General features: G+C 36.4%; 1 protein-coding gene across 2 annotated transcripts in view; it reads left to right on the forward strand.

Moving 5' to 3' along the window:
* SLIT2 (slit guidance ligand 2) overlaps window positions 1-22,406 on the forward strand; it is a gene marked incomplete at both ends in the record, with an annotated part of 248,458 nt that overhangs the window by 13,583 nt on the left and 212,469 nt on the right. For both annotated transcript variants that reach the window (XM_084266864.1, XM_084266865.1), the window contains one exon: window positions 6,001-6,072. In XM_084266864.1, the coding sequence (XP_084122990.1) occupies window positions 6,001-6,072 (72 nt within the window). The remainder of the gene's footprint in view (window positions 1-6,000; window positions 6,073-22,406) is intronic.

The following is a 22,406-nucleotide window of genomic DNA, read 5'->3' on the forward strand; positions in this document are numbered from 1 at the left end:
TCAGAGAGCAACAGCCTTTTCCTAGCAAAAAAAAAAAAACAACCCAATTTAGCTCTTAGTTCTTCAGCTTTCTTTTCACTTCGTGGCCATGTTCATGCAAGTCACATTCACAGGCAGCAATTGCTAAATGTGTAAGTTTGGTAGATTGTGTCTTTGGACACATGCACAGATGTTCTCTGCTTCTGAAAAGTAATAAAGCTTGCTTTCTTTGCAGGCATGAGCCTCAGTCAAGCACTGTGTAAGTCCTCTAGAGAGGAAGTAGGCATCACTTATTCTGATGTTTGGTATTGTATGTAAGTTTCTAGGACTTGATAGTTATACCAGTCCATGAAGATGATTTGGGTGATGTGCATTAGCTTTCCTTTTTAAGACGTTGGATTGTTTTGTAGAATGATTTTGTATTTCCTACGTTCAAGTCTGAACGGACAGTAAAACTTCCCAGCAGATACACATCCCTGTAACCTATTGTAACTTCTTGAGGAGCCTGGTGGGCTCAGCCATTTTGAGTAGAAAGTGCTGTTGCATGAGCACTCAGCAGTGTTTCCTGATGTGTCCTTTCATTTTAAATTGAAACTTAATGGAAAAATGTTTGTGTCCTTTCTAAGGTTATACATATTCTGCAAATGAGTTTCGTGATTGTTTTTGAATGGTTGCCTTCACCTATTTTGAATGTAAAGTCTTGTGCTGATGATCAAGCAGTAGGTGTGGATGTGCTCCTTTGAAGAGTAGAACCTCAAAGCTGTACTGTACTGTGTGTTACTATGTCTGTTTAATTCTTAGCTAACTTGGCTGGAGAAATGAAAAATAATGACTTCTGCAGTCATTAACTTTTGAGTTAGAAGCCTTCTGTCCTTCTTCCTGAAACAGTGGTGGTAGAATAAAAAGCATCTGTGCCTAATATTTAGGGTTTTGGAAGGCTTTCAGTCTTGCATCCAATGGGACAGGCTGTTTCTAATTAAGAGTACAACAGATTTGTAATTTACTTGAAACAGCTCTAAACTTTGATAATTTCTTAAGCTATCTTTGAGGGCTTCTGTTATTTTAGGTGAGCTATGGCTAAAATTGTATTTACTTGAACTAAAGGCCACTGGAAGATAACTTGTGGAGGACCAAGTAGCAGCATTATGGTACCTATGAGGTGGTTATCAAAAAGCTCAAAGCTCATCACTGTTGAGATGATGAGCACAAATTGAAATGAGAGGTTATGACTAGATAAAAAGGCACAACTTCTTTGCTGTGAGGACAGACGAGCACTGGTACAACTCAGGTGCTCAGAGAAGTTGTGTGGTCTCATACAGTTTCTCAGGCTGTATGTAGTTCATTAGTAGGATCAGAAGTTACAGTGAAGGTTGTAACATGTCTGGGAAATAAATACAGACCTGCTCATGAATTATAGCATTGTAGATTATTACGTTGCAGTGACTGTAATTAAGACTTATATTTTTTCTTCCCGTTTCCCTTGTGCATTATTGATCCTGGATCATAGTTATCGAGCATGAAAACTTGAGAGGGACATCAGAATGGGCCAGTGCCAGGGCCAGACTTCCTTGGGTTAGGATACCTGTCACTGGGAGGCTGCTGTGCTCTGCTCCCTATTTACTCTAACTCTGTCATCCTCTACATATCCTCTGGCTGCATGTAGAAGACACATAAAACCCAGATATGCAACTGTTGCTGGAAAGGTAGCCTGTTGTCTGGAACCAATAACTTAAATCAAGCCAGTATTTTTACTTACCTTACTGTTGTCTGCCTGGCAGTGTAATCTGTTGCTTGTCTATACCTACTTTTTGTCTGCCTTGTTTGTACCAGGCTTCCTTTAAAGACTGGTTTTGTATGCCCATTTGTCAAACATTTTCCTTTTATTCCGTAAATTTATCCTTCTGAAAGTTGTGATTAACATGTTTGCATGTTTCTTCCATCACTTTTAAGATGTTTATCTAATTGTTACTATGTTTGGGAGACTTAGCTCTGGGACCTTTAAGCTGAAGTATTTAAAATACTTTGTGAATGTTAGGTAGTATGTGGACTTTGTTTTTCATGCAGAGCTCTAAATTTTACCTGAGCCAGGTATTGCAATGTTAGAGGAGATTCTCCAGTATGTTTCCTGTTGCTTACACCACTAATGATCTCTTCTAGGCTCTATGCCTCTGCTTGAGAAACATAAATTTTTCTAGCTCAGCTGGGGAACTGAACAGTAGCAGCATGGAGTATCTCCTCACTGTTTCTTCAGTGCTTGACCTTGAACTTCATGCCAGTTCAGGGAGAGCATTTTAGTTGATGCAACTGAAACTTCTGTTCCTGCACTGTCCCAAAGGAAAGGTTGTCTGCTAGCTAGCTGTGTGCCAACACACACTGAAAAGGAACGTGGTGGTTTTATTCTGGTTGTATTTACTCTGCAGTAGTTCTTTGCAATCTATAATCATGGATTCTGTGACCCATTTTGTTCTTTCAAGTCTTTGCTTACCTCTGTTTTCAGCTTCTGGGGAAAACAGAGATCATGCCTGTCTTGCTCTTACTCCATCATGTCTGCGTGTCCTGGACAGGTGTTGCTATTTCAGACAAAGTAAGCCCTGAGATCAGCTGAAAAAGTGGAAAAGCCAACAATGGAGAACCATGTACATTCATAGGGAACTTTTTAAAAATAGGATTGTGTTTTGTTTTCTACAGTCCTTGTGTGGCACTATCTCAAAGACTGAGAACTTTTTATAGTGACTGCTCAACCAGAAGCTATGATAGTCTGTGTATTCCAGTTTAACTTACATCCTTGTTTACATTTGCAAACAAATTCATAGCATTTTTTAAACAGAAATGTTTATAGTCTTGAAAAATTAATTTCTGTCAAGTTCAGTTCATAGAATGTTCTTGTAGAAAATTTAAGAACATGTTGACCCCTTTGAAAACATATGTTATAACTTGCTAGATATAGGTAGTAGTGAAGTATGAGAAATAATGTTTTCCATTACTGTCTTCATGAACAGTAATGCTTGATACTCTTAGGGACAGGCAATATGTAATGGTCAGATTTTTTAATAGAAAGCTTAGTTCTGAAAGAATTTACAGTGCATGGGATGAGATCATTCAAAGCAGAAGCTAAAAAAAATAATACAGGCTTCATTAAAGATCAATAATTTAAATGTATTCTCTCAGTTCACTGAGTGCTCAAAGAATGAATGTGTTAATTTTGTGAAAGACAAATTAAAAATGTAAAACACCAAGTGCCAAGTTCACTTAGTAGAAACTGTTGAGTCGTGAGGGTAGTGCTATTCATTGTTAGGTTCATTCATGAGCTTGATTTATTGTCTAAAACTTTAAGTATGCACATGTGTCAGGATGTTATACTCTGTGTGGGCCACGTGGCATACAGGTAATAACAGAAACTCCTGATCGAAGGTATTAACTGCTTGTATAGAAAGCTACATACTAGCACAAGCCATTTGGCCAGTGAAGTGGCCTTCTAAAGTGATGCTTGTGTCCTTGTAAGACTGTTAAGGCATTTAGCAAAAGACAGCTGCTTTGAAGAACTTTATCATCAGTTAGTATTATATGATGGTACTATATTGCCTTTTTTTGTGTTATATGTAACTTCTACAAAGAATAAAAGGTATTCTGTGATTTCACTATACCTTCAGTTACAGTTAGCTATTGCTGTCTAGTTTCTGAGGTTAATACAGTCCTCATAAAAATATCAACAGAAATTTCTGTCCTGAATAGCTTCTGGTTAGACACTGACTTCCCAAAGTCTGTACCCTGCATGTTTTCCGATGTACTTCTGATCTGTACTGATGGACTTTGAGGTTGAAGTCTGAACTTTAGCAACTAAAAGGGATGAATGAATTCTACTTTTTACTTAAACATTTGTTCAGGCTTCATTGCAAAGAACTGTATTTTCACATTACTTTCCTCTGATCACAGATGTAATTGTTACTTGGAAACAATATTCTTCTTACTACAGTTTTGTGGTCATAGTATATATGTCTATACATAAATATACTAAAGGTAATAAAATGGACATATTTAAAAAACTTTATTTTGAAAATGCAGCAGGTAAAAAAAGTACTGAAATACTTCCCTTTGTTATTTTTATGTAGGTAAGGTTTTCTTTCTTAATGCTCAAATCAGAAGTCTTCCACTGTCAACTTCTCTATAGCTCTATTTCTCTTATATTGAAAACTTTCCTTCTACTGATTTGGAAGTATGATTTGCAAGATCACAATTCTGGGGTTTTTTTGGTTGGTTTGGATTTGTTGTTGCTGGATTAAGCATATTTTTCCACTTTCTTAACTCCATCTTGTTTACTCTAGTATTGTAGTATTTCCTTTTCGGGATATTTCTTTTATTGTAAATTATCTCTTGAAAAATTTTCAAATGTATGATTGAAATTTCATCTGCTTAAAGAAATAACGTTTTCAGATGCATGACTAATGCAAAGGAACTAAAACTGGAAAACTATGGATACACAGATCTCCAAAAGTTGACTATTTTATTACTGCTTGGAAGGTGGGAGCATACCTGTCTGTCTGTAAGAATCTCAGATTGTTTTGCTCTCAGGAGTAACATTGACCTTTTAAGCCAGCTAAGTGAACTGGATCTTGAGCGTGTGTGTGTGTGTGTCTATGGGAATTTATGGAAAAACCCTTAAGTCAAAAAGTCCTTTAGGTAGAACAGCGCTTGTGCAGTGTCAGCCTTGAGAGACTAAGCAGGCTTGTTTGAATTCAGCCCTAAGAAAAAATTCTGAAGCCTTATGAAATTCTAAAACTGAATTTTGCAGAGCTGGTGTCCAGTATCTATCGATCTTTACCTTGTGGAGTGTCTTGGTAGGGACCTGTTACTTGGTACAACGTAACCACTGTAAGGATAAAATAAGTATCAGAAAATACCACAGTCTGAGAAGCACTGTGCATTGTGAACTGGGACACATGATGAGGTTGATGGAACGAGGCATTTTTTTCACTGTGTTGCTTTGAATGACAGGTGGCATGTGTGGTGCGTTGCTTAAAACCAACTGAAACCCTGGGTTCAATTTGAATTCTGGGCTGGTACAACTGTCTGCTCCAAGCTTGTCACTTACACATGTTAGAAAGAATAATCTGCATTGTATGTTTTTAAAAAGATCATGCAGGGGGAATATGTTTGTCTTGGCCAGTGGTTGTTCTGTTCCCTATGGCTATACTACAGTGGGCCTTGAACTTGTCACCTCAAACTAAGCAGGTTTGACCCTGATCAGTGTATACAGTGAGGAACTCTGTAGACAAATGGGCATCTTCCAGATTCCAGTTCCTGTTTTTCTTTAGTACTTATGTGCAACTGTGGGTTTTTTGTTTTTGTTTTGTTTTGGGGTTTTATTGTTTAGTTTGGGATTTTGGATTTTTTAAATTTGACTTGCTTTTGGTGTATCTTCACAGCTATAGACAGAAAACTGTGTGCAGAAAAAATCCTGTAATGCCAAATATAATCTGGGACTTTTTTTGATTTTTTTGTTTTTCCTGACTTTGATTCAATCAGGGTTTCTATAAGTTTCTTCGTTTTATTTGAATAGGTTATATGGAACTTTAGATACATTAGCTCTTTATTTAACTAAGTGTATGCATTTGATACATGTTCCATTCAACCTTTTCCTGTTAACAAAAATGTCTGTTTGCTTCACTACACCTCCAGGAACACAGAGTTGATGGGGAATTGAAGTTACACTGCTGATTTTGTATTTTTAGTTTTGTGGTTGTTTATGCAGGATAGAATCCTGGCTTACTGATTGATTCACACTACAGAAATTCAAAATCTTTCATAAAATAGGTAATATGGTCTGTTTGAGAAACCAGAAAATGTAATTAGCCCATGGTAAATTTACCGCTGGACCATGTCTCCGCTAATGGACCAGCATTACATAGCCTTTCTGGTCTTTAAAATCAGCTTGTAACAGCACTGGGGTGCCTGCTTTAAGTGATTGCATTGCTGTAGCACTTGTAATTTAACAGATTATGTTTTTTCTTTTTCTTTCTAAAGGCGCCTAAACAGAAATAACCTCCAGTTACTTTCTGAACTGCTCTTTCTGGGGACGCCGAAGTTGTACAGGCTGTAAGTAGGCATGATCCTATAACTATTATTGTGAAAAAAATTGGAATTGGTCTATTATTCTGTCTTGCATTAAGTTTGTTGTCTTTTTCCTCAAACACAGCTGAAATGAATCTAGAATCGTTGATCTTATGTTTAAGCTGAGTACTTTCTTTAACCGCTTTGCAAGTTTGTTGTGTTTTTAATAAAAATAGGTTAGATACTGATAGTTGTATGAGGCAAAACATTGTTTTGTCCATTCCCATTTCTGTAGTGAAATTTTGTTGAAAGAATATTTTCTTCGTTTTTGTGTTTTGGTTTCCATTTTAAAGAGAATAAAAAATTCCTGTGGAGATTTTGACGCAGGGATACTGTATAAACACTTTGGTTTTGTGTTGTTCTGTTTTTGTGGCTGAACACATTTGACCAGAAAAATCACAGCACTGGCAACTGGTAGGTCTGTGCAGAAGTCTGTCCTGTGTTGCCTCAGAAAGAAAACAAAGGCAGTAACTTAAACTCTGGGAATAAAAAAGTTTTAACTTTAATAGAAACTATATCAAATTGGCTAATGGCTTCTTGTTTTGATTGTAGCCTTTGAATTGATAATGTTTTACTCTTGGAAATATTTTTAAATTAATGTTTTACCCCAGTGGCCCTTTTAAGAATCCACTTTTCTCCTCCAGTAAAAATGTAAAATGAAGTTTAGATACTGATTTGTGTATTCACATGATCAGTTACTGTAATAAAATAAATTTCAAGGTACCTTTAAATTCCACTATATGGTATGGAAGGGAAACAACATGACATGCTTAAGTAGGCTTTGAAAAAGCTGCACACATTCAGCCCTGTTGTAATTTTGGTATGTAGTTGACATTTCTTTAGACTTCAGGTGACATTTCTTCCGTTGAAATTTATGATCTTACTAAGTTTCATCACTTGTTTGCTGGGGGGGGAAGTGAAGGTGGGGGAAAAGTGAAGTTCCTCTTTGTTTCCAGTTTGTTATATAGAAATCTCAAGAACAAATTTTGTGATGAAGCTCTTATTTTTAGGAGATGATTTCTGTTTTAATATTTTGAAATAACCTTTTTGTCCCTCATAGTCATGCAAAATGGTAAACTAAAAATTACTCTATTAGTGTACACATCTAGTTCTGTGTATTTTTGTTTCTTTGCTTTGCATGTATGTTTCATTTTCAGAACTTCCCTGTAGATGTAATAATAGGTTAAATTACTAGGCCAGAAAGCTCCTGAAACCTTTTGTTCTGACAAACAAAAATATTTTGCTCTGTTACAATATTACAATATATTCATATGTAGTTTTATTTATTAACATTTGAATTTTATAATTTCCATCAGCCATGATAAAGATATTACTTCCATCAGGAAGGAAAATGAAGGGAATTTATGATCATTTTATTATTCCACCTATAGTGTAATGCTCATTATCTAAATTCACATAAAATAGAAATGAGCCGTAATTTGCAGACAACAAAATGGAGGTGTGCTTCAGGCAAAATATTACTTGAATATATTTAATTCAGAATTGTATATTTGATAGATGCTAGTCTTAAATCTATAATGGCCTTTGACATAAAGCACACAACTGCTCATAGCATATATGGTGGAAAGCAGGAGATCACTGGCTTCACAGTATTAAATTTCCTCTGCCTAAGGGTTATTGTTGATCAGACCATGAAAGTGAATGTCTGGTTGTAATGTATTCATATTTAAAAGAAAATATGAGTGGTACTGAAAATCTACAGTTGCTTAACAATATATTTGTTATTTAAAAAAAAGTCAGGTCAGCAAAGGGATTGATGTTAGTTAAGTGTTCTTCATCAGTTTTCAGATTATATGTTGCTTGACTGCTATGAAGAATAAAATATGGTTTGGTTTTCTACATGTATCATTGTATATGCTTGTATGTATTTACATCCAAATAAATATATTTCTAAGGAGAATTAAAGATCTCTAAACATGATCAATAAAAAGTATAATATGCTTTGGGTTTAGTATTTAGTTTTGGCATTTAACAGATAATCAAACAGTGTGTGTACTGCTAGTTCTCAGTGTACTATTGAGCTTCTGTGAATAATAATTACCATTTGACCCTTGGCTGTAAATGAGATGCCAGGTGAAGAAGCACATATGCTTGTTGTGTAGCCTAAATGCAATATAAAAGAAAGAGGGTACACTGTATATGAATTATGATTAGACACAGTTGGTTGCCGCCAGCGGCCGGCTATGCTTTCCCTTTGCTGTCTGCTCCAATTTCTCTTTGGACGGGTTGAGAGAGCACTGCGTGTTCAGGTCAAGATGTTTGCCTAGAAATAGTAGTACACTTGCAGCTGTGTTTGCTGGAGCAGGAGACTAGTTTAAATAGCATTACCATTTATCCAGTCCATTAACAGAACTCTGTAAAATAATACCAACTCTGCATAAACTACAGGACAGTGTAATAAAATTACAAGCACTTGTTGACAGATGGGAAGTGTAAGTAAAGGAAAGTGATAGGTTGAGAGTTTAAAAGAGACAGTGCCTAATTTTCTGTGTCTAAAGACACTTGATTTTTGAAGGTAATTAAACAAATTATTTTTCACTTTCCTTTCCTTCCAATTTACTAGCCTTCCAAGAATTTTCTTGGAACTAGTTAAAATTAACTGATTTTCTGTTTAAGAGTTATCTGCAAAGGTGTTTTGACACAAATATTTCAATAGAAAATACTTAGTGCTGAAAATAGTTTAAGTAGCACTGTAGGGTATATTAATCTTACCTTACAAGGTATCTTTCAAAGCAAAATTTACATGAATCTGTCTTGATTCAATACTGTTAAAATAAAGGTGCTGTTGTAAATCCCAGAAGTCCTCATGCAACAAATTGTTTCCTCTGAGGAAGGGATGTGTTGTTTTCAGTGACCAGTATGCCCACTCACACTAACTTGCCTATTTGGTGGTACCTTAGTATGGAGAACTCCTGCAGCCTAGTGAGTGCTTATCTGAGGCAAATGGATTTTGACTGCTTACTTTGGCTGGTTAGATCACAGTTCATTGATTGCCATTTGCTGCAGGATACCAAGGGCTGGACCCAAAGCTGTTTGAAAATTTAGTTTTAAAGGATACCTTTATTAATCAGTGGCAGGTAAAGGTTATTGGATTCCATGCACAGAGCTTGTCCCCTTTGATTTACATTTCTTGCGCCTGGAATAAGGTTAAGTTTCCTTACTGATCAATGTTTGGTTTATAAGGTAGAAAGATTTTTTTCAAAGCTAATGTTACCTTATGGATGTGGTCTGACACTAGATAGATATAGTTTCCTTATAGTAGTATAGTAGAGAAGATACACACTGTGAATAAGTATAGTCTGACTACTAAACACTAAATTGACATGTCTATTAGTCACTATAAAAAAAAATCCTAATAGCTAATAAGTAAAGAAAAAAAATTACTGAACTTGTATAAAAATACCGAAACTTAAATCTTAGGCCAGAACAGCAGCAGCATCAACAACAACAAAACATGCTGCATGGGGGGCCCTTGCAAAAATTCCTCCTGAATTAATTTCTGCCAGCTATGATTAAAGTGTGCGGTACTAGATGTGTCAGACACCATAGTTCTCTGCTTCATTTTACTCTTGGCCTCTTTGGCCCCTGCCACAATAAATCCCACAATGGTTAGGCAGGAATTGCAGGTTTCAGTTGCCAGGGTTACCGTTGTCCAGTCGGACCAACATCATTACTCATCCAGCCTGCTACCCTGAGTGCCGCTGCCCGCTCCCAGCGCGGGGAAGCTGCGGGCAGCTGACGCAAAGAAGAGGAAAGTTCTCCAGGTGGCTCTTGAGTCTGGTTTTTGATCTGCTGCAAGAGAACCTGTGATTTGCGTCATTTGCTGAGCGTTGTTTTGTTTTTAACTTTGCATGTCAGATAGGAATGGAAAACAAGATAAAAAGGTAGTGTGCGTAAGAAGATGCTAAAGCAACAACTTTTAAAATACTTCTTAAGTGCTGGTGTCATTGTTAAAGTAGCTGTATTTGAGGCTTAATTTATGTTTTTTTCATATTCCTTTTAACAGTAATCATGGCAAGTGAAACAGCAGTTGTAGTTTTGTAGAGAAAATACTTACCTTCAGTTTGAATCTGTTTGAAAAACTCTGGAGAAATTTCTCATTAAGAAAATTCTCATTAAGCCAAAGCTTCTGAAATGTAACTCTAACTGCAAAAAGGTGGCTGTGGATCTTAAAAATCCAGTGAGGAAGAAGACTGAATTTCCCCTTTCAAAGAACAATATTGGTGAATGCCTCTCCTTACATAAGTAGGTCTGCTCTTGGGTGAGAGGAATCAGTAGGTTTTGCCAGTTGCATGATCTTTAGTCACATTATGGTGCGATCCACTTGGGTGCAGGAGTGTGCTGGATGTACAGCAATTAAAGATATGTTTGAACGTGAACTGGGAGGCCACCCTTGTTGCTGCATTCTTCCTGGGAAACTATCACAGCATTTTACTTAAAGTACAATGTTTAAATTGCTTTAGTTAAATAGTAGGCTCATGAGCAGAAAAGTTGGTAAGAACAGATCTATTATAATACTAGTTTTTGGTTGCCAATGTTATTTTATTAGCATCAGTTTTGAACAGTGACTATAATTCTTAGAAAATAAGTGTCTTGCACTATTATTAATGAAAAGCTGCTGCATATAGTAAAAGGAGTATACATTTTTGCCTTTCTTGTAGTGGAAGCAAGTAATTGCTACTCGTTCTTGCAGTGTAGAAGCATTGTTGTTGAAGTTTTGCCACGTTGGTGCATTGTTACTAATACAAGGTCTTTTTGCCTCAGTCTAGGATGTTTTTGGAATGAATTTGGTCTCGTTTACTGCAAGTCCAGGATCAGTCAGTTCTGTAAACCTTATTTTTATGATTACAATCTATAGATAAAAATAGGACTGTCCATAATGGGTATTGAGATTATCTGTAAGAAGAAGCTAAAGTAACTAAAACCATGTTGTGCCTCTGCTAGGTTTGTAATACCTCATCCCTGGCATTCATTTCTTGTTTTTAAATGGTTTATCTCCTCCAGTATAAAGGCTGATTATTGCCTGTCACCTGCTCTTTTTTTAATCTAGAGAGAAAAGTGACTTAGGAGCTTGAATCCTTTATCCAACTTGGCTTGCACGTGTATCTCTTTCTGTCCTACCACCACTTGCTTCTACCTTCAGTTCTCCCTCTCTGTCTCAGTGTTTCAAAACTGAGAACTTGGTTGTCCAACATAGTGAGTAAAACAAAAATCCCACTGTAGCTTTGCTTCAGACATAAGCCCTACTTATGTAGGGTTAGAGATGCAAGATGACTTTTCATAGATTTTCAAAGTGCTGCAAAAACTTGTATAATTCATCAGGTGATTTATTTTTTCAGGACAGAAACAAGAATTAAATATATGCATTTGGTGTATACTTGCAATAGTTATATCCTAGCAACAGCAAACATTCAGCCTTAGATTTAGCTGACTGAAAGTGGAACCAGAATGAACTTTTGAAATCTAGTCAGAAAAGAGAATCAAATCTATTATCACTGTATGCAGTTATTAGATTTCTGACTTTACTACATTACTCTTCCTGCCCTTTGTTTTAGAATTTCTCATCTATAGTCTTTTCCTGAGCTGTGCTTGCTTTTGTATTTTCACAGCACCTGCTCTGATGGTGTTCAGGAAAAAAAAAAAAAGGTGTGCCAAGTACAGAGAAATCAGATTAAATGTTGTTACTTGAAGTAATAGTCTGGGGTTTGTAAAATTGTAAACAAACTTTTTTCTTGTGAAATGGCACTCTAGGGATGGATGTTTATATTTAATTTTGAGATAACTGTGAAGTGTCTCTAAATTGCAGTTTATTTTACCTTTATTTCTAGATATAATTTCATGTATTTTTGACAATTATTTTGCTATGGGTTAAAATGGCAAACTGGATGGACTTCTGGGGCTGTAAACTGATTCTGCTAAGTGGGTACATCACTGAGTCTGTACATAATCTGCGTTACCAAGTAATATTGTTGATTAATTTTGGCAAAGGCATTTTAAGGGAGACTTATAACTATTGTTTTTTCATTAGAACAAACACTCCAAAACTGTTTATAGTAGATTTTAACTTTAATTTGAAAATCATTTTAAACACCAATCAAATATATGGCTCAAGGCTGTTCTTCTGGATCAGTCTTTTATGCTATTAGGTGTAGATATTTAAATATGTCTAATGTGAAAACATGAATCATATTAATAACTACTTAATTTACTCAAGCGCGCTTTTAAAATAATGTGGTGGTATACAGAACAACAGAGAACTACTTTATTGTGGCTTGACTGGTTTGGCCCTAAGCATAAATAATTATCCTCCATATTTTGGTTGACATGATAATGATCAAAGAGAACCGAGATAATTACTTTTTAATATGAAAATGAAAGTTACTGGTTTCAGGTCATCTGTAACCATATTCATCTCTAGTCAGAATCAGTCCTTGAGTTGTTCCTGGAGGGTTAACCTTGAAAGCTTTGGTAAATTGTGATATAGGAAGCCTTTTAGGCAGGAGTTAAGTAGGAAACTGAATCTCAGTGAAGGAAGTAATGAAAAGTAAAAAGGCATGTCAGAGGAAATGCCATTATTATGTGGTGCAGAAACATGGTGTGAAATGTTATAAAGAGGACATCTGTAAGTCTTGGCTTGCACAGATTGGACATTTAAGGGCAGCCGTGTCATCTTGATTAAAAAAAGAATAGAAAAAAGGGATAAATCAGGCCAAGGGAAAATGTGAAAGTATAGAGGCTTGTCCTTATGATGGTAGGTTTCTTCTGCGAGTGGAAGATTAAAGCCTGAAGTAACTGAATAGCTGAGAAAAGTCCAAAGAAAGGTTGATTGCTTCCCCTCCAACAGTTCCAATTGATTGAAAAAAGCCTAATTTAAAGTTCTGTTTGTTCTGTGTCTTAAACCATCAGAATTTTCTTTTAGAACTAGGGGAATGCTCTGGAAGAGAAAGAATCCAAGGATAAAAAGTCATTGCAGGCCAACAATTGTTCCTAATCCTCACAAAATGCTGGAGAAATTAAATTTATTCTTTATTGCTCAAAGTGTTACCTAGGTCACTGGGCGATGGGAAAATTGAACTGGAAGTCGAGTAGGCACAATCTTTGTTTTGTGTCTAGATGCTTAACCTTAGACACGACAAGGCATCTTAGTGTGTTGTGGGAACTTGGTTCAGAGTATTAACACCAGGACGTTTATTACCCTGGATTTATAATAGGCTATGCTGTCAGTAGATGAAAATGTTGTGTTTACATTTCAGTGTTAAATGATCATTTAATTAACACCTAAGGAGGAAAAAAAAAAAAAAAACCTTGTGAAATTCTTAGTAGCTTTGATTGTTGGTTTCCTTGGAGGTTTTAATATCCAAGTTACGCTGCCGTTGCTTCTATAAGTACAGCTAGAAAAGACATTTATGAATGTAGTCAAGGACAGACAGTTTAACCCCTGTTGACCCTTCATCCTGAATGTTGATTTATATAGCATTTTAAATGCATTGAATTTGTTTTAAAGCTTCTCTAAAGTTGCTCACACAGCACTCAAACAGCACATGTAGTTTTCCTTTCTAAAATATTCCCAAAGTGTACATTCTTATAAGGAACATAGTTGTGGTGGTTTTTTTTCCTGGAAAATTACTAATATGTATGGAACCTAACAACAAATGTTTTACAGTATTAAGATGAAAAAAAGTTAAAAAAATCCCCACCAACTTTGCTAGATTTGATTGTATGTTTTCAATGAGGAGGTATGAGCTTTTATAAGAGGAAAAAAAAGAATTTTGTAACAGATGACATATTGTGTGCTGGGTGTAGTAGCCACTGTCTGAATTCTTCAAAAGGAGTAAGGAAATTGGCAAGGGAAACACCATTACTACAAAAATGCATATCCACTTTAGCTGGCACAGATCTACTTTCATATGTTCGATTGTATCAAAGAAAGTCAAGGCTATCTAAAAGCTTTAATTTGCTCTTGGTCCTTAATAATGCTTTCTGTTGTAATGTTGATCTACAAATGCTTTTTGCAATGTTGTCCTACAAAGCAGGCTTGAATGGGTTTTTGCATCTTAGAGCTAAAGCTAGATGAAATGGTCTGCTAAAGAGCAGCTGCTTTTCAACTCATATTTTTATAAACATGCTGTTGTAAAAACTGAAATTACAGCTAGGTTTTAGGGATTGTTGGTTGTGGGGGTTTTTTTAGGGGTATGTTTTTAATCAGTCTCTCCATAGTGGATAACACCACCCCACCCCCCTTAAAGAATGTTAATAGATTCATAATAAAAAACTCAGCCTAGCTTAACTTAATTATTGATGACCCATAAATTTTTTGGTATACTCTTTGTTTTTACTGATGATTATATCCTTTACATATGTCAATAACTGAGCTGGAAAACTCAGGAATCTGCTGATACAGTAAATGTTCGTTTTCTCTACACAAATGACATAAAATATCCAACACTTGATGAAATATTACAGCTGCAGTGTGAGTTCAATCTGCCAGTGGGATCTCAGTGTTTTTCAAACTTCTCTGAATATATTTATTAAGTTGAAATTTAATATTCAGATAGAGACTTGTCAGAGGTACTTGAATTTGCTTTTGTCTGAAATACTCAACCATTTACAATTAAAGCAATGTATCACCATTTGAGTACATTTTTTTTGGTGTTTTTAATTGAAAAATATTTCTGCAATATCAGTTTCTTTAATTGACGTGTCACATGAACAAGTGCCTAGGATATGCTTAGGATAGATAAGAGGGGCTTACCTGTACAATGCTTAGATAACTCTTTCCACTTTGCAGTCCTGGTAGAGGTTTTAGGTTTGAACTGGTGATAAAGACAACTAGCACGTGCAGGAAGACATAGACAAAACTTTGCAAACAGACCAATAGACTTCAGCTGAAATTATGGTGAACTGTGCGGGACACAGAGTCCTGGTGGGCTGGTCACATTGATTATCAAAGTACCAATTAAAGGGACTCTCATTACCGTGAGGCAAAGTGCTGATATACAAAGTGCAGCATTTGGCCTCAAAGAGGAGAACTGAAGCAAGGGCTGCAGCAGTGAACAACCCAGACTGTTGTAACATAGCTGTTGTAAGGATACCAGGGCTGGTGGTTTTATTTGGGAAAGGCTGCTTATGAATGCTGAGCGGAGTTTATTCTCTCCCTCAGACACTTGAGGGGCTTGCTCTGCTAATGGCTGTTCAGACCCACCTCGTGGGGAATAAAGCTGGGACTTGCTGAACTCTTTTCATCTTTACAGCCAAGCCCAGGTGCAGGCTGTCCCTGGCTCAAGGGTGTTTAAAGGACCACACTCTGAAGGCTGCTTTCCATGGCCCTTAATCTTAAGGGAGAAGAAAAAAGGGGCTGAAATGGGGGGGTAAATCTTTTGGTTAAGTACTCCTTAAGGATTTGCAGAGTAATACGTACAAGAGACAAAATCCTTGCCTCATTCTTTTAATTTCCCCTTCTGTCCAGAGAGTTCAATGACATTTTTATTTTTACTGTGAATGTGTAATCCATACAGTTGTAAGGAAGGGCTGCTCATACTTTATAAGGTAGCATGGATGAGGAGGGGTTTGATGGTGGCTGTTCAGTGCTTTAAGTACTCTTTAATACAAGGGAGGTAGAAGAAACATCAACTCTTATTTTTCCACTTTGTGGATAGCTGGAAGGGGATTTAGGTAGTTGATTGACCTTGAAACTGGAAGGTTGTATCTCAAGTTTGATAAGGCCCATAGGGAAGGGTTGCAAAGATAGGATAACAGCTAATGTAATGAAGGAGTATTTGTAGTAGCTGTGTCTCAGAGTATAAAGATATAGAAAGCTAAATGGAGAGAAGAGTGCCCAGCTTAAAGTGGGAGAAAAAAAATCTGAGAAGCTTAGCAGAGCTAAAGAAAGTCATTTATATAAACTAGACACACACTCAAACACATACTCATGTATGTTGCAGGAAAGCAGTGACCATTTCTGAGACTGGAGAAAATTCCTCTGATGCTTACATATACATTAGTATTAAATCTAGCCCATGATTAATTGGCTGTCTTAATCTGGGTTTTTTTTTATGAAGTCTGCATTTTTTGTAAAAGAGAAAGATGAGAATCAAGGAAGTCAGCCTCATAAGTTCAATAGGGAAAACACTTTGGTGTAACTCTCCTGTACTGTAACTTATTATAGCAACAGTACTCCTGTCATAAGTTATGCCCCTACGACACAAGAACTAAATAAAAATATCATTTGAAAAAAGGGATAATAAAAAATAGAACCCTTATGAAGTGGAGAGCCTGCCAAATCTATGTAGGAGTGCTTTTCTTCTTGATCTCCGGTACAGCGTTCAAGTCAGAGGAGCAAGAGCCAAAACATCTCACCTGACATGGAGTGCAGAGGTGTCTTACAGCTAAATTTTAGTTTTGTGTGTAGGTTTGGCAGATGCTAAATTTGCATTTCCTCTAGAAAATGAATCATGGCCATAGTGATGTTCTTCCTTTTGGCTTACCAGTGAGGATAGCCAGAAATTTGTATTTGAGGGCTTTACTGCCAAAGTAGGTCATCTTCATGGTTCTGGCAGGTAACAGTGGCTTTATCTGTGCGAAAGAGAATCTTTCACCATCCTGTAAAACTTTTTTGGCTAGGAAATAATCAGAAAATTGTACAATGGTTTTAGGATGTTAAATACTGTTAAATTTGTTTAGCTAGCACGCCTTATTGAGATGAAAGAATTCTACATCATGCTGTATATGATCACCTTTACTTTTAAATTTCACCTACAGAATTAGAGTCAAAGATGCTGGGATGTGGTCAGGTATGCCACATGTTGTTAAAGTGTTCAATAAGGCACTGGAGTGAGGTATTTATTATTGGGTCTGTTGTTTTGGAGCTGGTTGATTACGTATCAAACTATGTAAACAGCACACCAGTAAATTTTGTTAGAGGAAATAATACAAAAGTATTTAAATAATAAATAAAGTATGCCAGAATTGCTTTTCCTGTGGGTATGGACTGGAGAATGTAGGATATGCAAAGTACTTAAGGCAAAATCAAGATTGTGATCACTGGGGAGAAAACTATTGTAAGAGACTTAATGATAATAATAGCCATAAGTGTACAGTACAGCATGGAACAATGAGGTCATGCTATTTTGTGCGTATGTATCAAAGACACTGCAGGAAATGGAAAAGAAAATGTTTTTAACTACACTGTAGTTTTGCAAATCCATTGGCAAGGTAGGTTGCTTTTCTAGATAAAGAAATGGCATGTTCACTTCAAATGCATTGTTTCTGTTATGTTACAATATTAAAAAAAATTCATTAGGATTTTGGCTAAACGAAGATTTTGTCTGTTCTTGTAATCAGGTTGCAAAACCTATTGTGTTGGTTTCTTCTTGGGTTTTGTTTGGTGGGGTTTTTTTCTTTCAGCCAAATGAAATAAAACTGAATTGGATTTGAGTTATGGGGAAGGCTTCAGAATGTGTATGTGTTGTTAGCTTCGTTATATAAGACTGGAATAGTGGAAGAATTGAAGTATTTTGTGTGTATATATGGGGGCAACAGAGAGCAATACTGGGAGAAATGTAATTGAATTAGGAGGTTGATTGGTCAAGAAAAGATTTCTACAGCAAGTTTCAAGTCTTTGAGATGAATGACCTAAGAATGATTGTTCGGCATATATTCAGTACTCGAGTTACAGTGCTATTAATGCTTCCAGATATACGAATTCTTATTAAAGAAATGGAACTGGACAGTCTGCTGGAATTAAAAATTCACAAAATCTAAAATTTAGGCTGTGGATGCTAGATTTTCAGTGTAGTAGTAGAAAATCAAGCCTTTTCTGCCATTAATTTTATTCACTGCTGGTCTCCTAACCACTCTGTTACAAGCTGTCTTCATAGTGATTTTATCCACAAAGGTGCCAAGTGGGGGGAACAGCCTTATTCTGTTTTGCACTATGACAGCTTGTACTATTGTGTTTCATGTAATGGATTTGTCTGGGATGGTGAAATGGAATCAGGTGGAGCATGCATTACAAACAAGCAATGGTTCTTACACCGAGATAGGTCGTGAGTTAGTGATGGGGGAAAAGTCCTGAAACATAAAAAAAATTTACCTCAAAGTGGCAAGTACTTTATTACAAATCTGCTGATTGCTGATTAGTCTTCTAATATAGAATTCAGTCTAGAGAGTTCAATGCTGGTAGAAAAGTGTTGAGATGTTATCAGCATATTACTCATATGCTTACTTTAAAGAAATTTAGATTAAGCCACACAGGAATTGTTGCACATTTTAATAAACAAAATTAGAAAGAATTTTTTATCAGCGTTAAAAAAAAAATGTATGTTACTGTTCCTATAAAAGACTTCAAATATGTTTCCTGAAATAGTGTTAGCATAGCCACTCAGTTTAGCGTATTCCCTGCAACAGGAGTTTGAGTGTTCGTAACTGTCTTTCGTGCATACAGCAAGGCATTAGTGTGTGATGTGTGGGTATACAAAAGAATTAGCACTGGTAATTCTCTGGGCTTTCTTGTTGAAGATGTTAAATTAAACAAAGAACATAAAACAACTCCTCCCCCCCCAAAAAAAAAAAAAAAAACTCTCAAGAAATCCCAGCCTCTAGGAAGTATTTAAAGGGAAAATGCAATAAAGCTGGAGGTGCCTGTCTGGAAAGATCTGTTAGAGTTTGTCAAAAGTAATGAGTTATGGAAACAGATAATACTTTTCTTTAAATGTTGTATTATTATTTGATGAATTAGAGATAGACATTTGGAACATAATATCTTCACATAGAGAATAAGAATGTGATGTGATTCCAGTTTATGATTCCTTAGAAATATAAAGCTATTTGACTGTGTACTTTGTTGAAAATGGAAGTTAAACTGGATTCCTGTAAGAGTATTCAGTGCCTTTCTTTTTGCATGATCTAGCTGTGGGTGGGATTGTTTTGTAAGAAAGGCTGCTGTTCTTAATCTGTCTTTTTTGTTCACGTTACTTGCATTTTTTAATTATGGTTGTATGACTGTATTTGTCCATTGTGTTTTGGCTTCTGAACTCGGGATGACTTTCCAATTCGTTTGGTAAATGTGAATGTTGCAGAAAACTTTTTATAATGGTGTAACATCTCATTCTGCACAATAATAGTGCAAGTCCCATATGAATTTGGCATATATTTAAATGAGAGCAGCCTTGGTATTCCCTAAGGAAGATACAGACAGAAGATAATCAATGTATCCCTAGAGCTCAAGTGTTTTCTCATCATAATTTTGGTATGTCATGGTTAATGAATTTGCCTGGATCTTCTAGGAATTTCTTTCCTTTTAAATCAAGATATCGAAAATGTTGGGTCTTTCTTTCTGTAATTACAGGTGAAGAAGAAGCAGTGTACACAAAAAGCTATGACCAGTAATTAAAACAAGAAACCCCTTCCAAAACCCACTCAAAAAATCAACCAAACTTGGAAAATGTCTCAGTTTCAGTTGGGTGGTCCAGAAGACTGAAAGGATGTTGTGAATTTGGTTTTAGTTCCTAACCAAAGGAAAATATTGTATAATCAGAAATCATTTAATTGATGCTTTGTTTTGCTTTATCCTTAATTACAATATCCTGCTGGGTGTAGTTTTATCAGCAGTGCTTTTGAGATTGTGTAATGTTTAGAGAGGATTACACTACGTAAAACTTTCCAAATATGAGACTTCTTTTAAAAAGGAAATGTGGTGTGAATTAACTGCAGTTTTGGAAAGGGAAATGGCAAGCTTTTTTTTGGGGGGGAGGTGTGGTGTTAAAGCATGTATGATGAATACAAGGGTTTTTTCTGTTTTATGCTTTTTGTTTTGTTCTTGGGTATTGGTTGGAGATGTGAATCTGCAGAAACTGCTCTAGAAGGTAGGAACCACAAAGGCAAAGTAAGGAAATAGCAACTTGTGCTGAAGTTTTATATAGAATTGGTACTTTGAAATAAGCCTAGGTAGTGTTTGAACACATGGGAATTTCTTAAAATAAACACAGCCATGAAAGGAAAATGTGATAATGATTTGATGATGATGAGTGTCTGCTGTTATGGGTCCAGTGAGATGGAAGTGCCAACACCCCAGCCTCTACACCACAATCCAAATTGTAACGAAGGAATTTGGCAGCTCTGATGCCTTTATGTGAATGTATTACCATGGCTATGAAGATAAATAGTTCCAAAGTGGAAATAGTAACAAATATTTAGTCATTTCCAAGCAGATTAGAAGTGAAAATAAGCATACTATAGGAACCAAGATAAATAGGAAATATATCTTCTGAGTATGTGTGTTCCATTTCTGTTTCCCTGGGCTGGTTCTTCCTTTTAAAAATCAGTGCGTTTAGACAGATTATATGTATTACCTTTGTAAAGGTCACATCAAAATTTCTTAACTTCTTCCATGTTCCTGTTCTTCCTCTCCTGTGACTCTCCTCTTACACAAACATCAGCCCTGATTAAAGCCTAAAGCTTGCTGAAAACTTTGTGTACTGACTTGTAGGCTGGTGGGCTGCCTGATAACCATGAACTGTAATGAAGCACAAGGGTTCAGGTTTATTTTCAAGGGCCGGCTCCCCCTTGTGGGTGCTGAGCTGGTTACTTCCCAGCCTTCAGTGAATTTTCCAGCACTGCACTAGCTTAGTCTGTAATTCCACCTTTTCTTTTGGTGGTGTTTTTGTTTTGTGTGTGTGTGTTGTTAATATCTATATATAGTTCCAAAGTATTGCTTCGTATTCTCCAGTAGTTTTCAGTCCAGAGTGACCTGAAAACTATGAACTCAGACAGCAGATTTGTAGAGTGGGGAAAATATTGCCAGAACACAAAGAAAGTAACTTTTTTGCTGTTCCTATTTTTGACACAACACTGTCTGCTGCTTTTAGATATAAACAATTCCCATTTAAAAGTGTATATTAGCTTTTTCTAATTGCATTGCTTATCTTCTCTACTAAATAGGTTTTTGTCTTGCAGTGGTTGTCTACCATATGGTACTGATACCTGTGGTGAGTATCAACACTGGAGGCTGGCAGATTATTTTCGATCAGGTTCTTTGGGTTCCTTTGCCAAAGAATAGGGAGAGCTGTATTGCTTGGGTAGTATGAGGTGTCTTTTCTTTGGTTTGAGTTATGATGAACGATTCCCAATGGAATCTGGGCCATGACAGGTTTTAGAATTTCAGAATTTTAAGATTCAGAATTTTAAGTTTAGAACTTCAGACTGTGGTGAAGACAATATTTCTGCTCTCCCTCCACTTGGCTGACTGTTTCTTGCAAGGTGTTTAATGCAGCTCACTGAGTTGTCTTATTTGCATGGCTTAAGAGGCTTTTCTCCTTGCTCGCTAGCCGAGTTGAATGACTCATCTGAGATCAAGCTGTTGACAGAGGGAGATGCTTTTGGAGCTGCAGATGGCACTGCCAGCATCTTAATGAAATCTGGTGCCAGGGGAAGCATATGAAAAATGTAGGTAACAATACTGTAAATTGCATGTGAATCTTGAAAAATAGTGATGTGTCTGTAGATGAAAGATGTGCATTTTTCATAATGACAAGGAAATCAATCTTTCCCACTTTTCCACTTCCATCAGTGCCAGCTCTCTAGCCCTGAAGATTCCTTTATGGCCTACAATTAATTGGACTGAATCGATCAATGTGATGCCCTAGTATTTGGACATTGTCTCTGAAGTGAATGACACTATGGTGGTAAACCATAGGTAAATTTTGTGAAATTCAGAATCCTTCTGGTCCTTCCACATTCCCTTTTTTTGTATTGCAGTACTGTTATAATGTGCATATTTGACAGGTAATGTGTGCAAGTTTCTTCTGGGGAGACTCCGATTGGACTCTAGAGGAAATTTCTTTGCAATGAGAACAATCAGCCATTGGAAAAATATCCCCAGGGAAATGATGGATTCCCCAGCATTGAACACTTTAAATATTTGTTTGAACAGGGTGCTGGGCCATCTTGTCTAGATGGTGTTTTTGTCTAGATGTAGCCTTTGCTAGGAAAGGTTGGACCAGATGATCCTTGAGCTCCCATCCAACTTGCTGTTCTGTTATTCTATATGTAGGATCCTGGCTAAGAGAGCCATTTTTATACTTTGTCCTTGGCTTCCTCTCATTACTAACGTTGTTTTCTGGTTTTGTGCATTTTTCAGTGTGAAATGGTTAAGATTACTCTAAGAAGGAAGTGGCAGACCATGTCACCAAACAGTGAGCATAGCCTGCATTGCAAACCAGGACTAAGAAATATATCACATTATATAACTTGCTTTGTTTTAAGTGGTCACTTGAAAATGCAAATTATAATTTGCAGGAATG

This window comes from Gallinula chloropus (assembly GCF_964237585.1).
Source record: "Gallinula chloropus genome assembly, chromosome: 7".
Lineage (NCBI taxonomy): Eukaryota > Metazoa > Chordata > Aves > Gruiformes > Rallidae > Gallinula > Gallinula chloropus.